The sequence below is a fragment of the Lagenorhynchus albirostris genome, chromosome 8 (genome assembly GCF_949774975.1).
Source record: "Lagenorhynchus albirostris chromosome 8, mLagAlb1.1, whole genome shotgun sequence".
NCBI lineage: Eukaryota > Metazoa > Chordata > Mammalia > Artiodactyla > Delphinidae > Lagenorhynchus > Lagenorhynchus albirostris.
The window spans coordinates 10,511,880-10,538,208 of record NC_083102.1 but is presented as its reverse complement, the minus strand read 5'-3'; the positions used below and the strand labels follow the sequence as shown (position 1 = coordinate 10,538,208).

Sequence of the window (26,329 nt, the reverse complement as noted above, 5' to 3'; positions counted from 1 at the left end):
AATGCAGGCGACACGGGTTCGAGCCCTGGTCTGGGAAGATTCCACATGCCGTGGAGCAACTAAGCCTGTGGGCCACAGCTACTGAGCCTGCGCTCCAGAGCCCACGAGCCACAACTACTGAAGCCCACGCACCTAGAGCCCGTGCTCCACAACAAGAAGAGCCACCACAATGAGAAGCCTGCAAACTGTAACGAAGAGTAACCCCCGTGCGCAGCAACGAAGACCCAACGCAGCCAAAAATAAAAATAAATAGATATCAATACTCAATGTTAAGGGGGATTTAAAAATGTGAGGGACAACTGTGCTGGATTTAAAAAGACTGAACCAAATGCACAGGTAGTCCTAGTTTGGAACAAGCACCTGGATAAGTTGTTTTGAAAATGAGAAAATTTAAATATGGTTGGGTATTAGACACTGACATTTGACATGGAAAAGTAGAGTTATGAACAGAATAAAGCAACTCACAGTATGTTCTCATTTTGCTTTAAAAATACCTAACTATATTTATACACAGAAAGTATCTGGAGGGATATAAATATGAATATACACACACTAAATGTTCACAAACATGGAGATAACAGTGGTAATCTCTGAGAGGCTGAAATACAGCATTTTTATTTCATTTTTGTTTGTCCATATCTCCTAACTTTTTATAATGCATATGTACTATGTTGTGAAAGTTTACAAAAATGTTTAAATATCAGTATTTTTAGTAAGCCAGAAATTAAAACCTCTGTAATTATTTGCTCTATGTCATAGGTTTGTGAAATAAGCACATGTAAAATAATGATTCTAAGGATGGTTTTACTCTTCACTTTTATTTAACTATGAAGTATTTAAAATACTTTACTTTCAAACATATGGAGTTCTAAATATAAAGCTTGATGATAAAAACTGAAATGATCACAGACACTAAAGCAAAAAAAAAATCCAGATTTTTAAGAATATTTTGAAAATGCATCTATACTTACAGAGTTTAAAATAACAATAGTATGTGCTTACCAGTTAAACATTACTCTTCACCAATTTAAAAAACCTTTAGATAAAACGTTAAGAAGTCAATGAGCAAAATAACTAAAATGTCTGCATTCTTACTATGTACCAGTGTTAAATGCTTTACAGATACTCTTTAATCTTCATAACTCTCCTTGGAAAGTGTCATTCTATTTTATTGATGAGAAAATCAAGACAAAGAACTATGTATCCAGAAAACATAAAGAAACTCCTACTTGGTAATCATTTTGCAATATATACGTGTATCAAGGCAAAAGTAATACAACATTATATATCAATTATATCTCAATTAAGAAAAAGAAACTCCTACAAATTAAATTCTTTAAAAAAAATCACAGACAAGCCAATAGAAAAATGTCAAGAATAACCATCATCAAAAAGTCTATAAATAATAAATGCTGGAGAGGGTGTAGAGAAAAGGGAACCCTCCTACACTGTTAATGAGAATGTACACTGGTGCAGCCACAATGGAGTACAGTATGGAGGTTCCTTAAAAAACTAAAAATAGAGCTACCATATGATCCAGCAATCCCACTCCTGGGCACACATCTGGAAAAGATGAAAACTCTAATTCAAAAAGATACGTGCACCCCAATGTTCACACCAGCACTATTTATAACAGCCAAGACACGTTAGAAACCTAATGTCCACTGATAGATGAATGGATAAAAAAGACGGGGCATATATAAACAACGGAATATTACTCAGCCATAAAAAAAATGGAATAATGCCATTTGCAACGACATGGATGGACCTAGAGATTATCATACTAAGTGCAGTCAGACAAAGGCAAATATCATATGGTATCACTTATGCAGAATCTAAAAAAATGATACAAAGGAACTTATTTACGAAACAGAAACAGACCCACAGACACAGAAAACAAATTTATGGTTCCCAAAGGGGAAACAGAGGGAAGGGATAAATTAGGGATTTGGGATTAATAGATACACACTACTATACATAAAACAGATAAACACCAAGGACCTATTGTATAGCACAGCGAACTATATTCAATACCTTGTAATAACCTATACTGGAAAAGAATCTGAAAAAGAATAGATATATAGATATAGCTACAGATATATGTATAACTGAATCACTCTGTATGCCTGAAACATTAAAAATCAACTATACTTAAAAAAAAGAAAAAGAAAAGAAAAATGGCAAGAGACAAACATTTCCCAAAGATGTACAAACAACCAATAAACAAGTGACAAGGTCAGCATTCTGCCATAAGGGAAATGCAAATTAAAACCACAGATTCCTCTACACACTCACCGGAATGGCTAAAATTTTAGAATAACAATTCTAAGGATTGAAAATGAACATTCGAGGTGATAAACGTAGCATGAGCTAAGGCGAAAGTATTGAAGCGCCAATAAATGTTCACATAAGTAAACAGTGGGGAGTTCAGCTTGGCTTGGACACAGAGAGGTGATAAAAAAAGTATTCTGGAATAGTGGTTAAGAGTCAGATCACGGGCTTCCCTGGTGGCGCAGTGATTGAGAGTCCGCCTGCCGATGCAGGGGACACGCGTTTGTGCCCCGGTCCGGGAAGATCCCACATGCCGTGGAGCGGCCGGGCCCGTGAGCCATGGCCGCTGAGCCTGCGCTTCCGGAGCTTGTGCTCCGCAAGGGGAGAGGCCACAATGGTGAGAGGCCCGTGTACCGCAAAAAAAAAAAAAAAAAAAAAAAAAAAGAGTCTGATCACGAAGGGCCTTTAAGGTCAGGATAAGGACTTTAACCTGTATATGATTAGCAATGCTGAACCATGACATGGATGACACAATTTAATTGAGTTTTAAGGTATACAAAAGGCTGCTTTGTATAAAATGTTCCAAAGGCAGAAGGACACAAACTTTCCAAAGTTTTCTATCTCCTACCTTGCAATAAATCTCTCTATCCTCCACACTGTGGTTATACCCTCACTGCTCAACCATTCTTCCAAAACCTCCACCTGTTCTCTCCAACCTTATTTCCTCCTCACTCGCCACCAGATGAACTGAATTAGTTCATGGCCACAGATGCAGCACTGAGCTCTCACTCAAGGAAGGCCTAGTGCCTGCAGTGCTCTGTGCTTCCCCCCAGGCCTCTCACAATTTAAATCCAGTGCTTTTCCGGATGTCCACTTGACACCTGTCCATCCCATCATTTCTCTGCCTACTCCAGCCTCCCCTCATCTTCTCCCCAGTCCCCACAGTTCCTATGTGGGTCCTATCAGACATAATTTAACATCTAACTAGAATCTGTCTTGTTTTGTTCTTGATTCCAACAAGACCATAAGCTCCTGGATAGAAGGGATCACTTTTGTATCCTCCACAGCACCTAGTATCAAAGGACATACACTAGCTACTTGTCAGTTCCTCTAGACAACAGAAATGCAAACATATCCTTAGATCCAGTAATTCCATTTCTGGAAATTTATCCTACTGATAAACTCACATAAATATGCAAAAATAATATAATCAAAGATATGCATTATAGATTATAAGAAAAACTAGAAATAACCTAAATGTCTATTAAGAAAGCCTAGTTCCTTTGTGTCTATACTGCCCATTAAAAAAAAAAGTTGGGATATCTACACGTATGGACCATCATAAAGTAGTAAGTGAAAAAAGCTGCAGGAAAGGGCATAAAACAGGTCACACACACACACACACAAATTTAGAAAAACACAATTTAGAGATTTAAAATGACAATCTCTGCTATGGAGATTTTTCCCTGCAGTGCTAAAAACAAGACAACGGGCCCAAAATGGAGTCATGTATGCCACATCCCCAAACCCAGACTTAATACTTAACCCAATTATGTACAGCTTCAGCTCTCCCCAAAATGGAATCTTAAACCAGCCAGTCAGGAATCACCCTATCAGCACTAGTGAAGTAATCTGCCTGACAGACCCTTACCATCCCCTAAAGGAAAGTGACCTTGCTAGAACCAATCTACCTTTTGCTAGTATAACTTCCTTGTTCCTGCCCCCTTCTGCCTATAAAGTCTTTCATTTTGTACAGCTCCTCCAAGCTCCTTTCTGTCTGCTACACTGGATACTGCCCAATACATGAATTGTTAAATAATCATTGAATAAGATTTGTAATATTTACTCACTTGCATTGTTTAACATATAGAAATACTTCTATTTTTGAAAAATGAACAAAGAGCACACAGAATCTATAATAATCTTTGTAATAGAAGAATATTGATGTTTTCACCCACTGCTCCAAGAGTAATTTACAAAACGATTTATAATATAAATCCATTTTATTTAAAACAAGAATAATAATATACTGGGTTATATGTACAAAAATAAATATTCATAACATTCCACCTTGGGACTTCCCTGGTGGTTCAGTCGTTAAGAACCTGCCTTCCAGTGCAAGGGACGCAGGTCTGATCCCTGGTGGGGGAACTGGGATCCATCCTACATGCCACGGGGCAACTAAGCCCACACGCTCTACAGCCCCTGTGCCACAACTACTGAGCCCGTGCGCTCTGCAGCCCGCCCGCCACAACTAGAGAGAAGCCCCCCACGCCTCAACGAAAGATCCCGCATGCCGCAACAAAGACCCGATGCAGCCAAATAAATTTTAAAAATATATTTTAAAAAAATGCCACCTTAATAATGGTTATTTCCAGAAGAGGGATTACAGGAAACTTTCACATTCTAGGTTAGTCGTTTTTCTTTAAATAATAACCATTTACTCTAGTTACAAAAAACAAAGATTAAAAATATATATTTCCCTGAGCTAATGATCATTCCAGAGATGTGCATTTTGGCCCACCTAGCAATTAGTTCATCTGAAGAGAATCAGTTTGTCAGGATGCCTGCTATACTAAACCTGGGTACACATCACAGGTACATCATGCGTAAAAATTAAATCCACAGAAGTTATCAATACAAAAACTACCTCTCTGCTATAAAGTATTAAGTGTCTGTTTGATGAAGGGAATCCCTCTAAATGTAAAGTTAACCTCGAATACTTACCGAATTACTGTAAGAGGCCAGGCATTGCAAGGGCCCCTCATCATACACTCTTCTGTTTTTAAACATCTCTCATTTATCTAGAGTCGAAGTAAACTTCTAGGGAGCCCGTGCTTCTAGTCCAGTGTTTGAGAAGAGATAGGAATCTGTATAAACTTTTACCCTTAGGAACAGGAGGAAACTAGGAGAACCACTAAATCCCAAAGATCTCCTCAAAGGAGCTCGGGATTCTGCCTGGTACATCTGTGCTTCATAGAGGGTATCACGGTTCTTGACAGTTCCCCTACATGCCCTGTCCCAGTGAGGAGCTTACACATGTCTAACTTGACGAGTCTAGGCCTCCTTCCTAAGCCTTTGATAAAACACAGAGGGAGCAGAACTGCCTGTGTTTCCTACTATTTCCTACTTTTCTATTGCTCCAGACCTTCTCTATCTCAGCACTGACCCAGAGATCCAACCATGTTAGCCTTACTGCTGAATCTAATATCTTGAAGCCAAGCGCTTTACATGTTTTACAACTCATTTATACTCACAGTAACGCTGCGAAAGATTCCTATTTTATAGATGAAGAAACTGAAATACAACCAGCAAAGCTAAGATTTAAACCCAGAGACCCTGTTGCCTCACTCCAACCTTTACTATGCAGCACTATCTATATGACATATCTCATTAAACCTAGAAAACACTAGAAATCCTCCTTTCTAACTAAACCTAAAGCACTTAGATTTAGTAACAAATCTTAACGTCAACAGGCCACCTGAATCCAATGTTCTCTCTTGGAAATGCTATTAGTGCCGCTACTGTTGGATAACAGAACTATGAAATTTCATTTGCAAAACATTTATGTTTGCCAGTGCTTTTCTTAACTTAGGAGAAGCCGTTTAGTTATGATTAAACACCCAACCTCTTAACCAAGTCAATGTAAACATATCTGGGTTCAGATTCTAGCTCCATTACTACCTGTTTCCTTTACCTGTAAAATAAGATATGAAGTATATATAAACAACTTAGCACAGCAAATGAGAGGAAGGAGTCAGTGTTCCCTACTGTTATTATCCTTTGATTGTTTTACCATAAATACTCCCAGGATGTGGGAAAGCTGACAAGTTCAGATCAAATTCAATATCCCGCCCCCTCCCAAAAATACTCGTGAATTCATGGGTTTAGAGAAAACTTTAAACATGAAAAAGCTATGCATTCTATTTAAATTGATGAACTGATAAACTAGAAGTTCTACACAACAGAAACACAATAAAAACTGGTAAATAAAAAATGTTTAGCACACAATTAGCACACAAGTCAGTTACTACACTCGATAATGAATGCGACAATTAGCTTCAAAGAACTCATTCTTCCATCTATTTCCAGGTGAATTACAATGCCTTTACACTTAGAAATAATAAAAATTCTTGAGTATTATATCTTTAAAGCATTTTTTATTGGGTAACCTCTGGCATTTTCCACGGATTACAAACGGGCAGGCAATAATAAAGGCAATAAAGACTGACCTTTACCCCTTTGGCGTCTAATGTTCTACTGTTAGAGGTAAGTTCAGACTGTTAAGAGCCTAAGAGCTCACATTACAAGTAGGGCGTCGTCTTCTCCAGGTGAAGGGCATAAAATACATCATCTTTTAGCCCTCACAACAACTCTACACCGCAAGGACTAAAAACTATCCTCGTTTTTTTCAAATAAGGAAACTGAGGCACAAGAGAGGTTGAGTAATATGCCTAAATGGAGGACATCTGAGGCAGATTGGAAACCATTCTGGGTCTGGAGTCCAGCCCTCTTAACCTCATCAGGGATCTGGGGGTGCGCACATCAATGTCAGTGTAAAACGTGTTAAGAAATACAGTACCAGTGGGAAGCAGGGGTTCCAACGGGGTAATAGCATGCTCCATAACGAATTACTGGTCTCTGCATTAAAAACATAAAAACGCCACATTAGAACTTCTAGCTAATTAAACAGCGCGCGAAATCGTCAGTACATTTGGTCTCCGGGGCGGAGCACGGACCGAGCCGCGCTCCTGGCGTGCGGGCCCGGGCACGGCAGGCAGGGCGCGCGGCGGCGGGGACGCGGGAGACTCGAGCCCCAAAGGGTTCCAGGGCGCGCAGGGCAAAGCATGCGGGCGCCACGCGTGCCTCGACAAGGCCGCCCCGTCCAGCGTCTCCCCGCGCCGCCGTCACCATCCGGGACCGGGGGAGCCAAGAAAGCCAGAGCGGCGAGGGGCGGCCACCTCCTCCCCGCCCCGGCCTGTAGTCCGCACGCCGGGAACGAAGGCGACGCGCTGGAGTGTTGTCGCACTTACATAATGGCGGGTGGAGCCACCAGCGAGCGGAACGCAGACTGCGGGAGCGAGGGCGATCGACCGCTCGGCGCTCGGCTGAGGAGCCTGGGAGACGCGCGATCCCCGCTCGCAGATTTAAGTGAACGGCGCTTGAGGCGGCCCCGCCTCCTTCCGGGAGCCGGAGGCGCGTGCAAGCCGCTTGCCCCGCCTGAACCGCGTGTCCACGCAGGTGAGGGCGCCGTACTATCCGCTCACCTGGCCGCTGCCTTCTTCCCGCGCCGCGCTCTCTTCTAGGCTAGCTCGTACCTGAAGCCATCGCTGGTGTTTCTGCCGAGCGCTCGTCACTGAACTTAGGCACGGAGGCCGCTATTTGCTCCGAACCAAGCGTTAATTTCCCCGTCACCCTTCGTCAGCTTGGCATCAGAGCCAAACAAACGTCCCAAGTTATCCAGAGCCCGTTTTCTCGGTCCTCATTCTTTTTGATCTCTCGCTTGCAGCTTGTGTACTTAAGGAGCACGCCTTCGTTAAAGTCTTCACGTGGTTGCAACAATCGCAGAATGTTTTCGTTGGCAGGAACTTTACGCTGCTTACTTGCAGCTCCGCTCGCTCCAACACTCCCAACTTCAAGAGTTCATTCTGTGGCCACGCAGCCTTTTCCAAGACTGTGCAAACCAGATCTCTAGACTTAGACTCCCTAGGCTTTACCTTTTCCAGGCTAAACTCTTGTTCTTTCGAAGTTCTTATAGGACCTGATTTTTAGACTCCACCATCGTGGTTCCCATCCTCTGTATTTAATGTTGCTCAGAAACTGTGATTCTGACAGCTGTTGAGAACCGTGCAACTGTCAGCACGTGACAACTCGTGCAAACCCCTGCGCTAAGAGACGTGACCAACTCTATCACGGTTTCTCTAAGGCGGATCCCTAGGACACACAACCATTAAAATGCCTAGCTGAGAAAGTTCTAGCCAACAGCTGATGGCAGGCCCCTGACCTCCCAAAGAGCTTGAAATTGTGAATATGTTTCTTAAGACTCAGAAGCATCTCTCTCAAAGACCCGAGAGCCATTCCCTGCAGAGGCAGTCTTCAGGAAGGGTAGGGCCTCTGTCTCCCAGTCTCTGTGGGAGGATAGACTCCTCACTTCCGCAGCTGCCAGTTAGCAAACGAAGCTGGTCTAGTCGCCTTTATACTGACCGACGCTTTGCAATTTTCACTTCTCTAACTCTATTGAGCTCCCACTCTTGCCCGTCTCTCATCCTCCCTTTAAAACGTTCCAGTCGCCTCTCCACAAATAGGAATAGAACTCAGCTCTTTCTCGACTGTCAGTAGTTACTAAACAAAACCTATTTTCAACGCTTCAACTAATACCCGTCTGTGTTTATCTTGGACACTGGACACAATGTTCCAGGAGTGATGCAACCATAGAAGAGTACAACATTGCCCATGCTCATTAACTTTTTCAGCTGCCAGATCAAATAGAACTTGCAGGTGTTTCTCACATTCACCACTATTAAGCCAAGGGTACACCTATCTCACAATCAATTTTAGACCAAACTGCTGGGACTTTACAGTTATCATTGTAAAATTAAATATTTCGACTTTGCCATCACGGTTACATGGGTGGGCCATTTCAACTATGTTACTTACTAGCTGTGAGACATTGGAACTCTACCTCAGTTTCCTCAGATATAAAATGGGAACAATGTTGCCTACTTTGGAACGGTTCTGTAAGGATCAAATGACTTGGTATGGATAAACACTTGGGCAGGTGCCTAGCACGTACAGGTTTGCAACAAACGTTTGTCCCTCTCCATCAATATGAGACGTATTCCACTTACACCTTATGACATCCTTGTTTATATTTGTAACACACATCCTTGCAAAGTTTTCATGTGTAATCTTGCTCAAGTTTCTCCCAAAGTCATTACTGAAGAAAACTGAAATATTAACCACAATAAATGTCAAAAGTCCACGTTTCAAGATGCCACTAGTGAAACTAAAAGACAACAGACTGGAGGTGGAGGGAGACTGTGCCCATGTAATAGCCAAGTGGTTGCTATATCTATATCAGTAAAAAGCAAACAGACCAGTAAATGGATGACCAAGGATGCTACAGAGTCCAAGCTCATACTGCTTGCCCGACTGACAGACCAATAAATTGAGAGACAATTTGTTGGGGCAAGGAATAGCTACTTAATTCAGAAAGTCAGCAGACAGAGAAGATGGTGGACTAGTGTCCCAAAGAACGACTTGTCTGGGTTTGGATGCTAGTTTCTTTTACAGGACAAAGAGGGGGAAGTGAGGAGGTGAAGTAAAAAAAAGTGATACATTATTGTAAATATTCCCTGGTTCCAGCCAGACTCTGGAGGGGATGTGTTAATTTCTTCTTTCCTGCAGCCATTCATCGGTGGGCCTAGTCATGATGTTTCATATGAGCCAAAGGAAAGTATTTTAGCTTAAGGCTCAGCATGGGAGGCAGGGTTCCAAGAAAAGGGCCATTATGTATACTTTAAGGCATAGGCAACATCCCTTTAGTGATTAACTTGTAGCAAAAGCAATAGAATACAAAGGTTAAAGTAAAAGAAACAGATCCAATATGGAGTCACATTTGTTCTTCTTTATTACAAGGCTATATACCGGCAAATTACAAAAGGTATTCAAATGGCAAACAATGTGAAAAACACAGCGTCAATAGCATTCAGAGAGCAAATTTGAACAATGAGATAAATTTACTTGCCAGATTGCAAATAGTATTTTAAATAATCAGACAAATTTACACTGGTTGAGTAATTATTATGTTCCAGTCACTATGTTGAGGTCTTTGTATTTTATTTAATTACCCTAAAATGTAGGCTCCAAGAGAACTAGGACCAAATTTTAATTGTTCACTTTTCAATCCTCACACTCGGGCACAGTTGCTGGCAAAGAGTAAGCAATCAGTGAGTATTTACTGAATGTTCATAATGAAATTGTTTGCAATAGCAATAAATATTAGCAGTAGCCTAGACTGCTTCTTCTCCAGTTCTTCTCACAGCTGACTCATCCAACCAGCCTCAGCACAAAACTGACTTCCTTCCCCTGGTTACTCTTTATTTCATCTAGGCTTGTTTGTTTGTTTTCCTGCAGAGCTATACTCACAATCTGTAGTTATTTAACTTACTTGTTTACTTGTTTATGGTTTTTCTCCCCCTGCTAGCGTGAGAGCTTCCTAAGAGCAGGAACCATATCTGTTTTGTTCATTGCTATTTCTCCAGGCAAACAAGATACCTCACCCGTAATAGAGATTCAATAAATGTTTGTTAAATGGATTAATACGTGGTGGGAAAAAATGAAAAATTACAGTGCATCATATCAGCAATTATTAAAAAGAATAAGCTAAATCAATATGCCCTCATGTGGAAAAATGTCTATGACAGAGTAAATTTTATAAATGCAAGTGGTAGGAAAAATCCTACCTATATTATTTAAATGTATTTGGATAACCATACAAAGAGAATTGTTAAAAATGACCTCTGAGATAAAGGGATGGATTACACAGGAGGCAGCAGACTTAGGGAAATATCACTTTTTATTTTATATATGTTTTTATTTTATTACTTAATATTTTTGCAATATGCATAGTAAAGAAATTTAAGGTTGTGAAAGTGTATATTAAAAGGAAGTTAATGGTCATTATTGTTAATCTCTGTCATATTTTGGGATTCTAGGGAAAGGAACATATATACATACATGGTATAATTTTCAGAGGAGAAATTCCATAGCTTCAACCAAATTTTCAATGGATCCTATGATCCCCAAAAGTTCCATGGGATAGGACAGAACCTCTAGTAATAGGTTATACATTTTTCTCTACGATACATAGACGGCTCTCCCATCTCCCTCCCCAACTGTCTTCCATTCTGCCCCCATTTTCTTGAACTGGTGGAGTTCAAAATACATGTTGTTTTAAAGATTTTATAATAAAAAATTTCTGGAGTGAAATAAGTTTTGAAAACACTGCACACTGTTACCAACCTCCTTTGAGATTTATAGCACATTATACATCTTTAAACATCTCATGTTTATCTCCAAACCCAGAATGTCTCAAAACTATTGGAGCATGGAACGCTGTTTGCTTGGTATATCTTTTAAAATCTTGCAGAACAGTGTTCCTCCAAACAACTGTTGGGGGAAAGCTACCAGAGGCTATGAGCACAGGTGCTAACACCTCTTTCCTTCAACACCTGTTCTCCCTACTGCTGCCACTAAGTGGTCTTGGAATTTCTGGTCTTCAATCAGCTTCTATCACCTCATGTACTTCAGCATTTTTTGTTCAGAAAATCAAATCTTTCTCTCAACTTCAGAATGTGTGTTTATGCTGATCTCACTTTAACAGTTCAAACAGTATTAAGCTGCCTTTAGAATATTTCCAGTTAAATATCTCACCATTATATCTGATTCAAGTGGCTAAAACTGAAATCATTAATTTATTCCTCCTCCCAGAGTCTCCATTTCTTTCCTTAGCATCATTATTCTTCTGCACTCCGTGATAAATAACTCTAAGTTGCCTTTTCTTTCATTCCATAAACTCAGTAAGGTGCCAACTTTTGTTCTACTGATCGCTTATCCCAGCCTGTTGAGGTCAATATGAATCAAGATTCAATCATCCTTGTCATTTCCTCTCAACTATCAATCAAAATTTTCATTATTTTAAAGCCTATCTAAAGGATCATCTTCTCTGAAAAGTCTTCCCTGAGATTCACTCAAGCCTCTCACAATTAATCTTACTTTGCTCTGTAAGCTCATTACATTCTTTTGTGCTTCTTTTATAACCCTTTATTTTATAGCCCTTTTATAGCCACGTGGTCTGATAAAGTAGAGTTCGTTTTATTTACCTATTTATTTTTGCAGTACGCGGGCCTCCCACTGTTGCGGCCTCTCCCGCTGCGGAGCACAGGCTCTGAACGCGCAGGCTCAGCGGCCATGGCTCACGGGCCCAGCCGCTCCGCGGCATGTGGGATCTTCCTGGACCGGGGCACGAACCCGTGTCCCCTGCATCGGCAGGCGGACTCTCAACCACTGTGCCACCAGGGAAGCCCCAGAGTTCATTTTAAATGTATGCCACCTCATGCTCCCAGAAGGCTACTTGTGCTCCTTCACCTATACATTTCAAGCATTAGAAAGAAAGGAGGAAGAGTGAAGAAGATACACCACCTACCTTATAAAAAGGTGTGAAAGACAAAATGCATTTTATTCAGGCTGCTGCAACAGGGATCACACCCTAGATCCCCTAAGATCCAAGTGCCTCTACTGTGTGGTTTTGCTTTAGATGTCTATAGGGAGGTATAGACGAGTCTCAGGTGGGGTGATTTGCAGTTGGGGTCATTTTGCAATCAGGGTCATTCCTCAATCAGCTGAACAGGAAATTATGTGTGTGTGTTTAGCTACTTTCAAGCAGACAAACATTTCTAATATCAGCTACTCATTCATGAGATAAAGAATGCTGAGCTGGATACACCTGGAACTAATATAACGTCAGTTATATCTCATTTGAGAAAAAGAGAGGGTGGGGAATTTCTCAGCCAGCACTGTTTTCCCGGAGCAGAGGCTCAGATCAAGTTCCACCTTTTAAAGGCTTCCCGAAAGTCTCACACAATGCTTTTGTCTAAAAGTAATTGTCTGGTGGCACACAATCACGTGGCTTCACCTCGCTTTAAGAGAGGCTGGGAAGTGTAATCACTTAGATGAGATGCAGTAGGACCAGATAAGAATGGGTGTTATTACTAAACAGGTAAGGGAAAACAGATGTTCAGAGCGAACTAGCCAACTAGCTTGTCCCTCACCAGGCTCTGTATTATCTGCTGACTGCTGCCCTTCTCCACCCTAGCATCTTTCTAATCTAGTTCTCACAAGGTAGCCAAAGCTCCCTTTTTAAATTGTAAAATTGATTATGTCCCTGCTTGCTTAAAACTCATCAGCTGTTTTAAGAATAAACCCCAAACAGAAAAGGTCCTGAATAATCTGGACTTTTCCTATCTCCAGCTTTATCTTATTCTTCTCCTCACATGCTTGTTTCCGTTGTGTTTTTAAACAGAACAAGTCTTTCTACTTTCTTTTTCCCTCTCCTAGAACGTTCTTCCCCGGCCCCGCCAAGTTCTTTACATAATTGGCTCCTTCCCAACTCACATGTTACCTCTTCCAAGAAGCCTACCTTGATTTTCCTTTGTAAAATTACCTCCCCTAGTTACTCTCTATCTTATACACTGTTTCTCTTCTTTAGAACACTTAATCTTGTTAACTTATTTACTGACCTTTTCCATTATGAGGCAGGGACTTGGCCTGATCTGTTCACTGCAGTATTCTGAGTGTCAAACACCCTGCATAGCACATAGCAAGCATTCATTGTGTATACATACACTATATATATAAATTCTGTTAAAAACTAGCCCTGTTTTAAGACTTATAAATAATAAGACATACATGTTTTTGATTGAGAAGACACATTATCACTAAAAAAAAATAAAATAAAATTAAGAATCCCCAAATAAATCTAATAAATTTAAAATTTCAAAGTATCAACAAGATTTTTATGGAATTTTACAAACTGATTTGTAAGTATGCCATGAGAAGAATAACATTTTTTGGGGAAAAAAAAAGGTCAATAAGAACAGACTTTCCTACTAGGTTTAGAAAAATATATATCACCATAATAATGTAAAAAAGGTATCACTAGCATAGAAACAGTTTGATAGAACAAAAGAGAGTTCAGAAACAAATTCATATGCGGGAATTGAGTTTATGTGTGATATTTTTAATTAGAGGAAAAAATACAGTGGTATATTTAATAAATATTCTGATGCAATTATCTATTCATGGAAATGATGAAAATCAATTTCTGCTTCATGCCATATAAAGATAAATGTCTAATGTATTAAAAAGCAAATTAATAAACAACAAGGACTTACTGTATACCACAGGGAACTGTATTCAATATCTTGTAATAACCTATAATGGGAAAGAATCTGAGAAAGAATATATATTCTTTATATAACATATTATATATGTGTACATATATGTGTGTATATATATATATACACAATTTATGTAGTTCTGTCTATATTTATTTATTTTCTGTAACTACTGCCACCTGTGCTTTGTTGAAAACCACCTAACCCCCATCCCACTCCCACCTGGTAAATACGAGACTCATTGAGGACATCAATCCAATTCATAAATTTTGGTCACTTTTAGTATTAAAATATGCTTCTTTTAGTATTAGAATATGTTTATTTTAATATGAAAATTAAATATTACAGTAAAAACTAAATACTGAAATAGGCTCAGTTATTAAGATTCAGAGCTTTTCATTATAAAACTTAGGTCTCGGGCTTCCCTGGTGGCGCCAGAGTCCCCCTGCCGATGCAGGGGACATGGGTTCGTGCCCCGGTCCGGGAGGATCCCACATGCCACGGAGCGGCTGGGCCCGTGAGCCATGGCCGCTGAGCCTGCGCGTCCAGAGCCTGTGCTCCACAACGGGAGAGGCCACAACAGTGAGAGGCCCGCGTACCACAAAAAAAAAAAACAACTTAGGTCTCATGTTTGATTCAAAACTTTCATCCTCTCCCACCTCTAGACTTGTGGGGCTAGCAATTCTGAGTGGAGGAGAAAGCATCCTGCTGTCTCACACCCCCTGATGCTTCTTTGGGATTAGTGCTCAACTTTGGAGCGTGAAGAGGTAAAGGGTCAACAGTCTGCCAAAATGACATTACTGTCCCCTCTCCGTTGGTTATCTTTTGTTTGCTTGCAGTCATCAGTGTGAACTGAACGTGACATCATCTCACCGCATTGGTGAAAGAATCACAATGCATCATGCATGGAAGGATAAAGGAATCAATTCAAAACATCTCCTGTGTGCTTAGGCTGGTACCACACATTGCAGAGACCTGGGCAAGCCTGCAGTCCCTAATTTCAGCTACTTGCAATCTGGAGCCTGTCTGCAGGCAGAGGTTCCGTTTTTTTTAACCTCCCAGCTACTAGTCACTCAAGAGTTTGGTCATTACCTCCTCAACTCTAGGCCATACCAAATTGTCATATACTTTGGTTTCGGTTTCTCAGAAGCAAAATCTAAATCAGGGATTTAAGTGCAAGTAGTTTATTTGGAGGTGCAGAACCCCTTGTAGAGAGTGGAGTTATTGGGTTGGCCAAAAAGTTCGTTCAGTTAGTGAATCCGTTGTTTGGTAAAGTTCTTTGTGAAAATGAAAAATGTGTCTTTTATTTGTACTTAAAACCAAACGAACTTTTTGGCCAACCCAAATATTAAAGAAGGCAACAAAGGAAGGGTGCATAAGCCAGGTACCACTATAGGAGACTGGAGCTGAATCCCATGGGAAATACGTGTGTGTGTGTGTGTGTGTGTGTGTGTGTGTGTGTGTGTGTGTGTGTGTGTGTGTGTGTGTGTGTGTGTGTGTTTCAGGATTTTCCTACTTGAGGGATATTTATACATCAACTGTTAAACATCAGTTGTTTGTTGTTAATATATAGGAATACAATTTATTTTTTACATTAGCCTTGTATCCTGTGATCTTTTTAAATTCACTTATTAGTCATTTAACATGTTTTTGTAGATTTAGAACCTACAGATCAAGTTGTCTGCAAATCGATTGATCATATTTTCGGCAATAAAGACAGATTTATTGCTTCTTTTCTAATCTGTATGCCTTTTATTTATTCATTTTTATTTTTGCCTTATTGCACTGGTTAGGAACTCCAGTATAAGTTTGAAAGGAAAAACTGAGATCAGGCCCTTTGGGAACTATGCCTTGTTCCCAAACCTAGGCATAGAGTACCTAATCTTTCACCATTAACTATGAGGTTAGCTGTAGGGTTTTTTGAAATGTGCTTTTATCAGATTGAGAAATTTCCCTCCTATTCCTTAGTTTGCTAAGATTTTCTCTGTAAATGTGTGTAAATTTTGTGAAATGTCTTTTTTTACACCAATTAAAGATTGTATGGTTTTCCTACTTAATTTGGTTACTATGGTAATCATATTGGTTGATTTTCAAATGTTAAACCAATCTTACTTAACTTCTGGAATTAAATACCACTTTGTCATGATGGATTATCCACTTTATATATTGCTAGGTTTGACTTACATTTTATTAAATATTTTGCATCTATGTTCATGAGGAAATATTAGTATTAGCATGCCTTTCTTGTAAAGGAATTCCTTTCCCAGTTTTTGTTTCACTGTAATTCTAGCCTCATAAATTGAGTTGAGAGAAGTTCCTTCTTCTTGCATTTTCTAAAAGTTTATGTAAGAGTGGTTTTATTTCTTCCTTAACTATTTGATATAACTCACTAGTGAGGCCACTTGAGCATGGAGTTTTTTAGAGAGGAATATTTTAAATGGCATATTCAATTCCTTTAAGAAATACAGGATTATTCATGTTTTATATTTATTCTTGTACCAGTTTGGGTAATTTCTGTTTTTCTAGAAATGTTTCCATTTCATCCATACCATTTATTAATATAATAATATTAATATTCCTTTATTATCCTCTCAAAATCTGAAGCCTCCAAGGTGATAATCTTTGTCTTTTTCTGATATTGGCAATTTAGTTTTCTCTCTTTTCTTACTTATTGCTTAGCTAGAGTTTTATCCATTTTATTAATCTTCTGAAAAGATGCTTTGATTTTATCAATTCACGCCATTGTTTTCTTTTCTTTTTATATTTTATAAATTTGCATTTTTATTTTTCTTCTTTCTTTCCTTCTACTTACTTTGGATTTAATTGCTCTTCCTTTTTACCTCCTTAAATAGGAGGCTTAGGTTAGTGGTTTTATATTCTTCTCCTCAACTATAAGCATTTAAATCCATACATTCCCCTTTAAGCATTCTTTAAGTGCACCCCCAAATTCCCAGATGTTGGGTTTTATTATCATTCAGTTCAAAATATTTTCTAATTTTCTTTGATCCATGTGCTATTTAGAAGTGTGATGTTTAATGTCTAAATATTGGGGGATTTTCCAGATATATTTTTGTTATTGATTTTTCGTTTAGTTCTTCTAATGTCTGAGAATATACATTGCAAATTTATACATTTGCTAAGACTTTTTTTGCGATTTAACATGTGATTTATCCTGGAGAATGTTCCATGTGTATTTGAGAAGAATGTGTGTTCTGCTGCTGTTAGATGGAATATTCCTTACACGTCTGTTAATCCATTTAGTCTAAATTATAGTTCAAGTCCAATGTTTCCTTAATGATTTTCTGTCTGGATGATCTATCCATTATTGAAAGTGAGGTATTGAAGTCCCCTATTATTATTGTATTGATGTCTATTTCTCCCTTCAGATCTGTTAGTATTTGCTTAATATATTTAGGTGCTCTGATGTTGGGAGCATATATATTTACAATGTTCCGTCTTCTTGATAAATTGTTCCTTTTGTCATTATATAATGATTTTCTTTGTCTCTTATTACCATGTTTGGCTTAAAGTCTGTTTTGTCTGATATAAGTATAGCTACCCTGCTCTTTTTTGGCTTCCACATGTATCAAATGTCTTTTTCTATCTCTTTACTTTGAGCCTATGCATGTCCTTAAAGTTAAAGTGAATCTCTTATAGGCAGCATGTAGTTGGTTCTTGTTTATTTTTTTTAAAATCCATCCAGTCACTGTATATCTTTAATTGAAGTATTCAATCCATTTACATTATAGTAAGTGTTGATAGGGAAGGACTTACTAATACCATTATTTTCTGGCTCCTTTCTTCCTTTTCTTCCTCTCTTGCTGCCTTCCTCTTTTTTTTTTTTTTTGCGGTATGCGAGCCTCTCACTGTTGTGGTCTCTCCCGTTGCGGAGCACAGGCTCCAGACGCACAGGCTCAGCGGCCATGGCTCACGGGCCCAGCCGCTCCGCGGCACATGGGATCTTCCTGGACCGGGGCACGAACCCGCGTACCCTGAATCGGCAGGCAGACTCCCAACCACTGTGCCACCAGGGAAGCCCTGCCTTCCTTTTTGAATTGATGATTTTCCATAGTGGTATGCCTTGATTCCCTTCTCTTTATTTTTTGTGTATATACTGTAGGTTTTTGTTTTGTGGGTACCATGAGGCTTACACAAAACATCTCATGAATGGAATAGTCTATTTTACACAGATCACTTCAATCACTTACAAAACCTCTAAACTTTTACTCCTCACCACCTCATTTTATGTTTTTGATGTCACAATTTACCTCTTTTTATACTGTGTATTCATGAGCAAATTATTATAGCTATAGTTATTTTTAATACTCTTGTCTTTTTAACCATGATTCGAGAGTTAAGTGGGTAATACTCCCCCATATTACAGTATTAGAGTATTCTGATGTTGAATATACACTTACCTGTACCAGTGTGTTTTATGTTTTTATATGTTTTCCTGTTACTGATTAGCATCTTTTCATTTCAGCTTGAAGAACTCCCTTCAACCTTTCTTATAAGGCAGACCTAGTGGTGATCTCAGCTTTTGTTGATTGTAGGAAGTCTTTATGTTACCTTCATTTCTGAAGGACGTATTTTCTGAGCAAAGTATTCTTAGATGGTCGTTTTTGTCTTTTAGAAGTTTGAGCATATCACGTCACTCTCTCCTGGCCTGTAAGGTATCTGTTGAGAAATCCCCTGATAGATGTGCGGCGGTTTCTTTGCAAGTTACCCTCTTTTAAGATTCTTAAAAGATCTTCTTTTAAGATTCTGTCTTTGACTTTGTGCTTTGAGTTTTTTATAATGTGTCTTGGAGATGAATTTTTTAAGTTGATTTTGTTTGTTAACCTATGAGCTTCGTGAATTTGTATATGCAAATCTCTCTGCAGATTTGGAAAGGTTTCATTTCATTCTTTTTTTTTTAACTTAAAAAAAATTATTTATTTATTTTGGCTGCACTGGGTCTTCGTTGCTGCACTCGGGCTTGCTCTAGTTGCGACGAGCTGGGGCTACTCTTTGTTGTGGTGTGCTGACTTCTCATTGCAGTGGCTTCTCTTGTTGCGGAGCACAGGCTCTAGGCGTGAGCTTCAGTAGTCGTGGCACGCGGGCTCAGTAGTTGTGGCTCACAGGCTCTAGAGCATAGGCTCAGTAGTCGTGGCAGACGGGCTTAGTTGCTCCGCGGCATGTGGGATCTTCCCGGACCAGGGCTCGAACCCGTGTCTCCTGCATTGGCAGGCAGATTCTTAACCACTGTGTCACCAGGGGAGTCCCTCATTTCACTCTTTAAGTAAGCTTTCTGACCTCTTTTCTCTCTTCTCCTCCTGGAACTACAATTATTCACAAATTGGTTCTTTGTATAGTATCCCATAGATCATGTAACCTTTCATCACTCTTTTTCATTCTTTTTCTTTGTTTTCCTCTGGATAATTTCAAAGTTCCTGTCTTCTATCTCCCAGATTCTTTCTTCTGCTTGTTTTATTCTGTTGTTGGTGCTCTCTGTTGCAGTTTTCATTTCATTCATTGTATTCTTTAGATCCAGAATTTCTGTTTGGTGCATTTTTATGATTTCTATCTCTTTGTTTAATTTCTCATTTTTTTCATATATTGCGTTCTTCATTTCACTGAATTGCCTTTGTGTGTTTTCTTGTCACTCAGTGAGTTCCCTTAAAATAGTTATTTTGAATTCTTTATTGAATCAATTGCAGATTCCCATGTCTTTGGGTTTGTTTACCAGAAGATTATTGTGATCCTTTTGTGGTGTCATGTTACTTTGATACTTCATGTTCCTTGAAGTTGTCTATTGTTGTCTTCACATTTGAAATAGCAGTCACCTCCTCCAGTCTTTGCTAATGGCCTTCAGGCGAGAGATACCTTCCATCATCCCTACTAGAGACTCTGAGGTTATCTCAGACTTTCTATGGGTACCCCTGCTCCACACTTCTTGTGGCGGAATTTTAAAGCTGTATGACTTCTCTGGATCTCGCAAAAAACCAGGTGTGTGCTGACTGCCTCTTTCGTTTTCCAAAAATAATCACGCTAAAGCTCAAGTTTGTGGTCTCTCCCCAGCCTGCAGATTCGGATCTGTGTGTGCTCACTAGTCATCTACCAATATTTGCTGTCTCTGCCACTGTCTGGAGCACGTACAGGGAGTTGGCCACAGGCTTGGCAGGTGTGTGGGTTAAATGCATGGAGTGCTGTGGATGCCTGCGGGCCAGTTGGGAGGATCTCCATGTTAGGTGTTCCCAGTGGCTTGTGGGTAGGCTTGTGGATGGAGTCTATGGGCCTTAGTAGGATCTGCATCCTTTTAATGCCCTCTCAGTTCTATATTCAGCTCTCCCAGTCTCTTCCTGCCCCTCAGTCGTATACCTCATGATTCTGTACTCTCGGTGGGGCAAGAGATAAATGAATCCCTTTGGCAGCATCCTGCACAGTTGGGGAAGCCGTGTGCTCACTCACTCACTTTTCCCCCTGTAGGATAAATCACAGCTGAGAAGACCTCTCTTGGCCTTAAGCTGTGCCACCTTGGGGAGGGATAATGTGGGTAAAATCAAGCTGTCCCTTTTACCTACTCCAGTGAATCCAAATTTATGTTTCTTTTGCTCCAGTGGTGTGCTGAAACTTCTCCTCTGGAAACCTGTACTGCTACAAAGGGTCTCTCATCCATAGGTGATTGTCTAAGACAGTGTTTTCCAGGGGCTCTCAGAGTGTGGCTGAGGGAGGCTAGCATTGGTACACAGGCAACCGCAGAATCCACAGCCAGGTCTGAGGTCTGTTTGCCTATTATCCAGCACAGAGGTGGGAAAGATTCCTCACGGGTCCCTTAGCATGTGGTGCTAGGTCCCACAGCTCTCTCAAAGGCACTTTTGTCCATGGATAGATGCCATCTTTTTGTTGTTGGGGGGGCACAAGTAGAAAAAGTGTCTTATGCCACCATGATGCTGATGTCACTGAATTTTTCATTTTAAATATTGTAATCTTAAATACTAGAAATTCCATTTATTATTTTTAAAAATGTCTATTTTCTTTTAAATCCATGAGCATAATTATAATAGCTAGTTTAGAATCCTTATCTGCTAATTCCATCATCCCTGTCATTTTGGGATCTCTTTATTGCCTTTTTCTTTCTTCCTAGTATGGAACAAGTCTTTCTGCTTCTTTGCATGTCTAGCAATTTTTGGTTGGATGCTAGACATTATTTTTTTACGTGGTTGAGTGTTTGAATTTTGTTTTATTTCTTTAAAAATCTTAAAGTTTTTTCAGCCAGTTAATTAAGGATCTGTTTTATACTTTTGAGGTTTGTCTTCAGCCTTTGTTAGGACAGGTCTACAGTAGCCTTTACTCTAGGGCTATTTAGTCATAGTTCTAAGGCATGACTCTCCTGAGGTCTCCAGTGAGGGTCCTGTGTATTTAGTGGTTTTCTCCTCTCTGGCTGAAAGGAACTCCAATATCTCCCAATCCTGTGTGAACTCTGGGAATTGTTAGCTTACTGTATTCTGGATGTTGTACTTTGGCTGGTCTTGTAGACACATGGCCAGAATTGAATTCAGTCAAAGACTTGAAGGGATCTCTATGCAGGTTTCTGGAGCTCTTTTTCCCCATGGTTCCCTGGTACTCTTCCCTGAAAAGCCCAGTGTCGTTGGCCTCCTCAAATTTTTATCTGTCTTTTCATCTCAGTTAGACAGTTGGTTTTACTTATTTTTCCCTATCTATACTGTAATCTGGAAATTGCTTTCAGATAGAAAGCTGAGATGATCCTAGGGCTCATCTTTTTGTTTCTCTTCTCTTAGGCAACACAGTTCTGCTCTGTCTGCTTCATATTTTATGCAGTTTTTTAGTTGTTTATGCAAGAAGGCAGGTCCTGTACCAGATTCTTCTATATGGGTGTAAGATCTTTTCATTAAGTTGAAGATTGAATCTTTTTTTTTTTTCTTTTCAGCTGTATTGGATCTTCATTGCTGCATGTGGGCTTTCTCTAGTTGCAGTGAGTGGAGGCTACTCTTTGTTGTGGTGTGTGGGCTTCTCACTGCGGTGGTTTCTCTTGTTGCAGAGCACAGGCTCTAGGCACACGGGTTTCAGTAGTTGTAGCTCATGGGCTCTAGAGTGCAGGCTCAGTAGTTGTGGCACACAGGCTTACTTACTCCACGGCATGTGGGATCTTCTGGACCAGGACTCAAACCTGTGTCCCCTGCATTGGTAGGCAGATTCTTAACCATTGTACCACCAGGGAAGTCCCTGAAGATTGCATCTAAAATCCCAAAAAGTTTGTTGGAAGCTCTGTGTTTGTGATGAGGAGTTTTGACTGCTGGACCACATAATAGAATGGATGATTGATTTCATTACCATTCCCCATAACAGTCATTATCTCTAAAACCTTTCTTTTGGGCATCTCACTCTGAAATTCAATTATTCCTGAGTTCAGATCTTTTTTCAGTTAAATAGCTCCAGAAGATAAACTTTTCATTTTCTGTTAGGGTGATCCAGCAACCCTCTATTTAATTTTATTTTTTCCTGTTACTTAACCTTATTCTGAAGGTATTTTTCACTTAATTTTTTGATATTTTCAGAATCAGTTTTTCCAGTTACTTAAAAATTTGCCTGATCTTTTAGTTGTACTGTTTTATATTACTATGACGTCTATTCTTACTTTTACTTCTTTAATCATTTAACATCTATTTTATAGTTCTTTTCAGATTGTTAAATCATCTGCAGTTTTTAGGTCTTAATCCTCCTGTTGGTTGTATCTGTGGACACTTTCACATGGTTATTTGTTTCCTTATGTGGAAACAAAATTTTTGATTATATGTAAACAACAGTTTTGTGTTTGCTTATGACAGCATCCTTTGGATTTCAACATTTCTGAATTAGATTTTACTTTAAATTTCAGTTTACATTGTTGTACCAGTGAGTAGCAGAAACCTAATTCTCATTAGTTTACTCACAGCAGATTTTTAAATTTCCTTTCCATCCAACACACTGAATACAGTACAAGGAAGCTTCCTTGTGGTTTTCCTGGCTGAGTTTATGAATAAAGTGGCATTATGCAAAATTTTGTTTCTGGCAGTCCCAGCACATGAATCCCAAACATTTTGTCTTTTGCCCCAAATATTCTTTGGTGTTCTAGTCTCCCACTGTAAGATCTATATGAGGCTCTGAATCCCTGTTAGCAACAACTGAGTCAGTGCACATGCAGGTATGTATGTGTGTGTATACACACATATATACACATAAATGCATAATATGCATATATAATACATACAAAAAACAAAGACATATATATATTTAAATATACTCAGCATTTCAATATCTTTATAATGAGAGGATGTGTCTTCTACATCAGTTATCTGACATATAGCTGGAATGTGCCTGAAATTCCCTTGGAATGTTGGGATTTCCACGTGTATACATGTGTACTGTTGTATGAGCAGGGGAGAGGACTAAGGAAGGGACAGTTTTGCTTTGAATTACAGAGAAAACTTAACACACCTCATGATGAAACCACATGCCTTCTCTGCTTCAGAACTACTCTTCCCTTAGAGTCCAACTCCACAACCTCTTCCTCACGCCCTCTCATACACATCAAGTCCTTTCCATCATACCTTCTAAAAATTTCTCCAAGTTGTCCACTTCCTCCTCCTTATTTCAGGCTCCATCACATTTCACTTAGGCAACATCCCCTGAAAAAAAATCTGCATTCAGTCTTGTCCCCACTTTCTTCACACAGATGGCATAGTGATCTCTCTTAAACACAAGTCTGATCCTGTCATTCTTCTGCCTAAAATGACCAAATGGTTTCCAAATATTCTTGGGATAAAGGCCAAAATCCTTAACATGACCCAGAGCATTCGGCTCATGCCACGTTCTCCAGCCTCTCGTAGCACATTTCTTTAGCACACTGACCTTCCAGGTCCTTGAGTGCACCAAGTTCCCCTCCAAATAGGATCCTTTGCATATATTATTGATACTTGCTCTGCTTGTCATATTATTCTAGAAAATTATACTTAAGTACTTATTCCTATAATTTTTAATTAAATGTTTGTATCTCCTTATAGACTATAAGTTCCGTGAAGACAGAAACCAGTCTCATTCCAGCTCTTAAGAAGGTACTTGGGACATAGAATATGCCCCAAAACTATTTGTTGAAGGAAGAAAGGAAAGAAGAACAGAAAGAAAGAAATACCATATTACGAACCTTAATTGGAATGAACATTTGATGAAGTGAAATTGATCCAACTATAAACAACTGCAAGTAATTGACCTTCAATTTCATTTCATTTTTGGTAAGAGAGGAAAATAAATGAACTTATTTTCTCAGTAGAGAAAGGAGAAATTTAGAAAGAGGAGATTGGAAGCAGAGGTCAAAATTTATGGACTTTACTACACTTCTTGTTTTAACTCATTTGCTTAATATGGAGTGAACAAAAGAGTTCCAACCTAAGATTCTGAGATAATTTCCTCCTGCCACTACAGATACAGCCAACTCTGCTTAGTACAATTTATCATGTTTTTGGAAACTTGTTTTAATAATGGTGACTGAAAGTAGCAACTTTGGGCGTAATGTATAATATAATGAAAAATTACTGCCTGTTCTTTTTATGTTAACTTCGTGCAGTTTTTATTTCCCAAGTAGAGCTTTTCCTTGGTTTCCTGCTTTTTGATTAATAAAAACACTGTGAGTATCCTGGCCGACTTGTAGAAATTATTGATACTTACAGTAGAGGGCAGTAGAGGAGCACATCTCGGGATGAAAATACTGAGCTGCATCCAAAGTCCCTTAGTTACGGCTCCCCTTGGAACGATGTGTGGCTAGGTCATTTAAAGGAAGACTCAAGCAATTTAGGTAGATACAAGTTGAGAAGATATATAGTAACTATGAAGTCACTGAGTATATGAAAATGTGGAAAACCCACACAATTTTAAACATGTTGATTTTGAAAAGATAAATTTTATATTTTATTATCATAAACAGGCATTCACATACTATTATTGACAACAGTAGACCCTGGCTTTTCTTATTTTGTTTTGTTAATGATCCATCCTTATTTTTATTGAAAAAGCAAAAGTGATAAGTTTTGGGGCTTCCCTGGTGGCGCAGTGGTTGGGAAACTGCCTGCCAATGCAGGGGACAAGGGTTTGAGCCCTGGTCTGGGAAGATGCCACATGCCACGGAGCAACTAAGCCCGTGAGCCACAACTACTGAGCCTGCGCGTCTGGAGCCTGTGCTCCGCAGCAAGAGAGGCCATGACAGTGAGAGGCCCACGCACCGCGATGAAGAGTGGCCCCCGCTCGCCACAACTGGAGAAAGCCCTCGCACAGAAACGAAGACCCAACACGGCCAAAAATAAATAAATAAATTTATAAAAAAAAAAGTGATAAGTTTTAACAGGTTGGGTTTGTGTTCATTACATAGACAAAGGGAGTTTAAGTATGAGCTATAAACGTTTTTTATCCTTGTAAAGATCACACCTAGGAATTTATTTTTACATTATGTGGTCTAATGTTATTCTTATTTGGTTGAATGAACTGGAAAGCTTACTGAACTTAGAGAAATAAATTCTGCAGTACTGTATACCTTGCATTATGAGCCACCAAAAGTGAATCACAGAGGGAAAGCCCATGCCAAACAATTCCAAAGATACTTCTATTGACTGTGAAGCAGTTCAGTGCAGTGTTCAGCTAGGATGAGGCCATCAAGTCAGAGTAAGTAGCTTCAGTGGAATTTATATAAAGCTCTAAAATCTGTAAACCTTGAAAGAATGGAGCTATCTTTTTTTTTTTTTTAAGACTCACTGTCACAGGAGGAGGTAGAAGTTGAAAGAAAGCAAGTAGGATGGCTTGGCTTATACACTTAGGTGTTCCTATAGGTCAATCTCACAGTTACTGTTAAAAGGTACCTATTTAATTAGAGGGAAGTTTAATCAAGAGTGGTGCTGTCCATGGTACCTGGAAGACTGATAGTTCCCAGTACACAGGCAGAAAATGAAAGAATTACATACTGGGTTACGGATGCCATTAGGTCAGAGAAGCTTCCACAAAAAATTATGCTGGAAAAAAGAGAATTTATTTTCTCTTCTATACACAAAAATTAACTTTCTTTTTTGTCTTCTTTT

General features: G+C 39.3%; 1 protein-coding gene and 1 long non-coding RNA gene across 5 annotated transcripts in view; one reads left to right on the top strand and one right to left on the bottom strand.

Moving 5' to 3' along the window:
* TPK1 (thiamin pyrophosphokinase 1) overlaps positions 1-7,403 on the bottom strand; it is a 334,974-nt gene extending 327,571 nt beyond the window's left edge. For 2 of the 4 annotated variants that reach the window (XM_060156462.1, XM_060156463.1), the window contains exons 1-2: positions 7,305-7,403; positions 6,854-6,912 (exon numbers count right to left, since the gene is read on the bottom strand). In XM_060156462.1, the coding sequence (XP_060012445.1) occupies positions 6,854-6,896 (43 nt within the window). In that variant the 5' untranslated portion in view covers positions 6,897-6,912; positions 7,305-7,403. The other 2 variants (XM_060156460.1, XM_060156461.1) reach the window with 2 other exon arrangements.
* LOC132524491 (uncharacterized) lies at positions 7,359-24,899 on the top strand. Its single transcript, XR_009541893.1, has 2 exons — positions 7,359-7,512; positions 24,272-24,899. It is a non-coding gene; the product is annotated as an uncharacterized LOC132524491 (long non-coding RNA).
* The last annotated feature ends 1,430 nt before the right edge of the window (positions 24,900-26,329 follow it).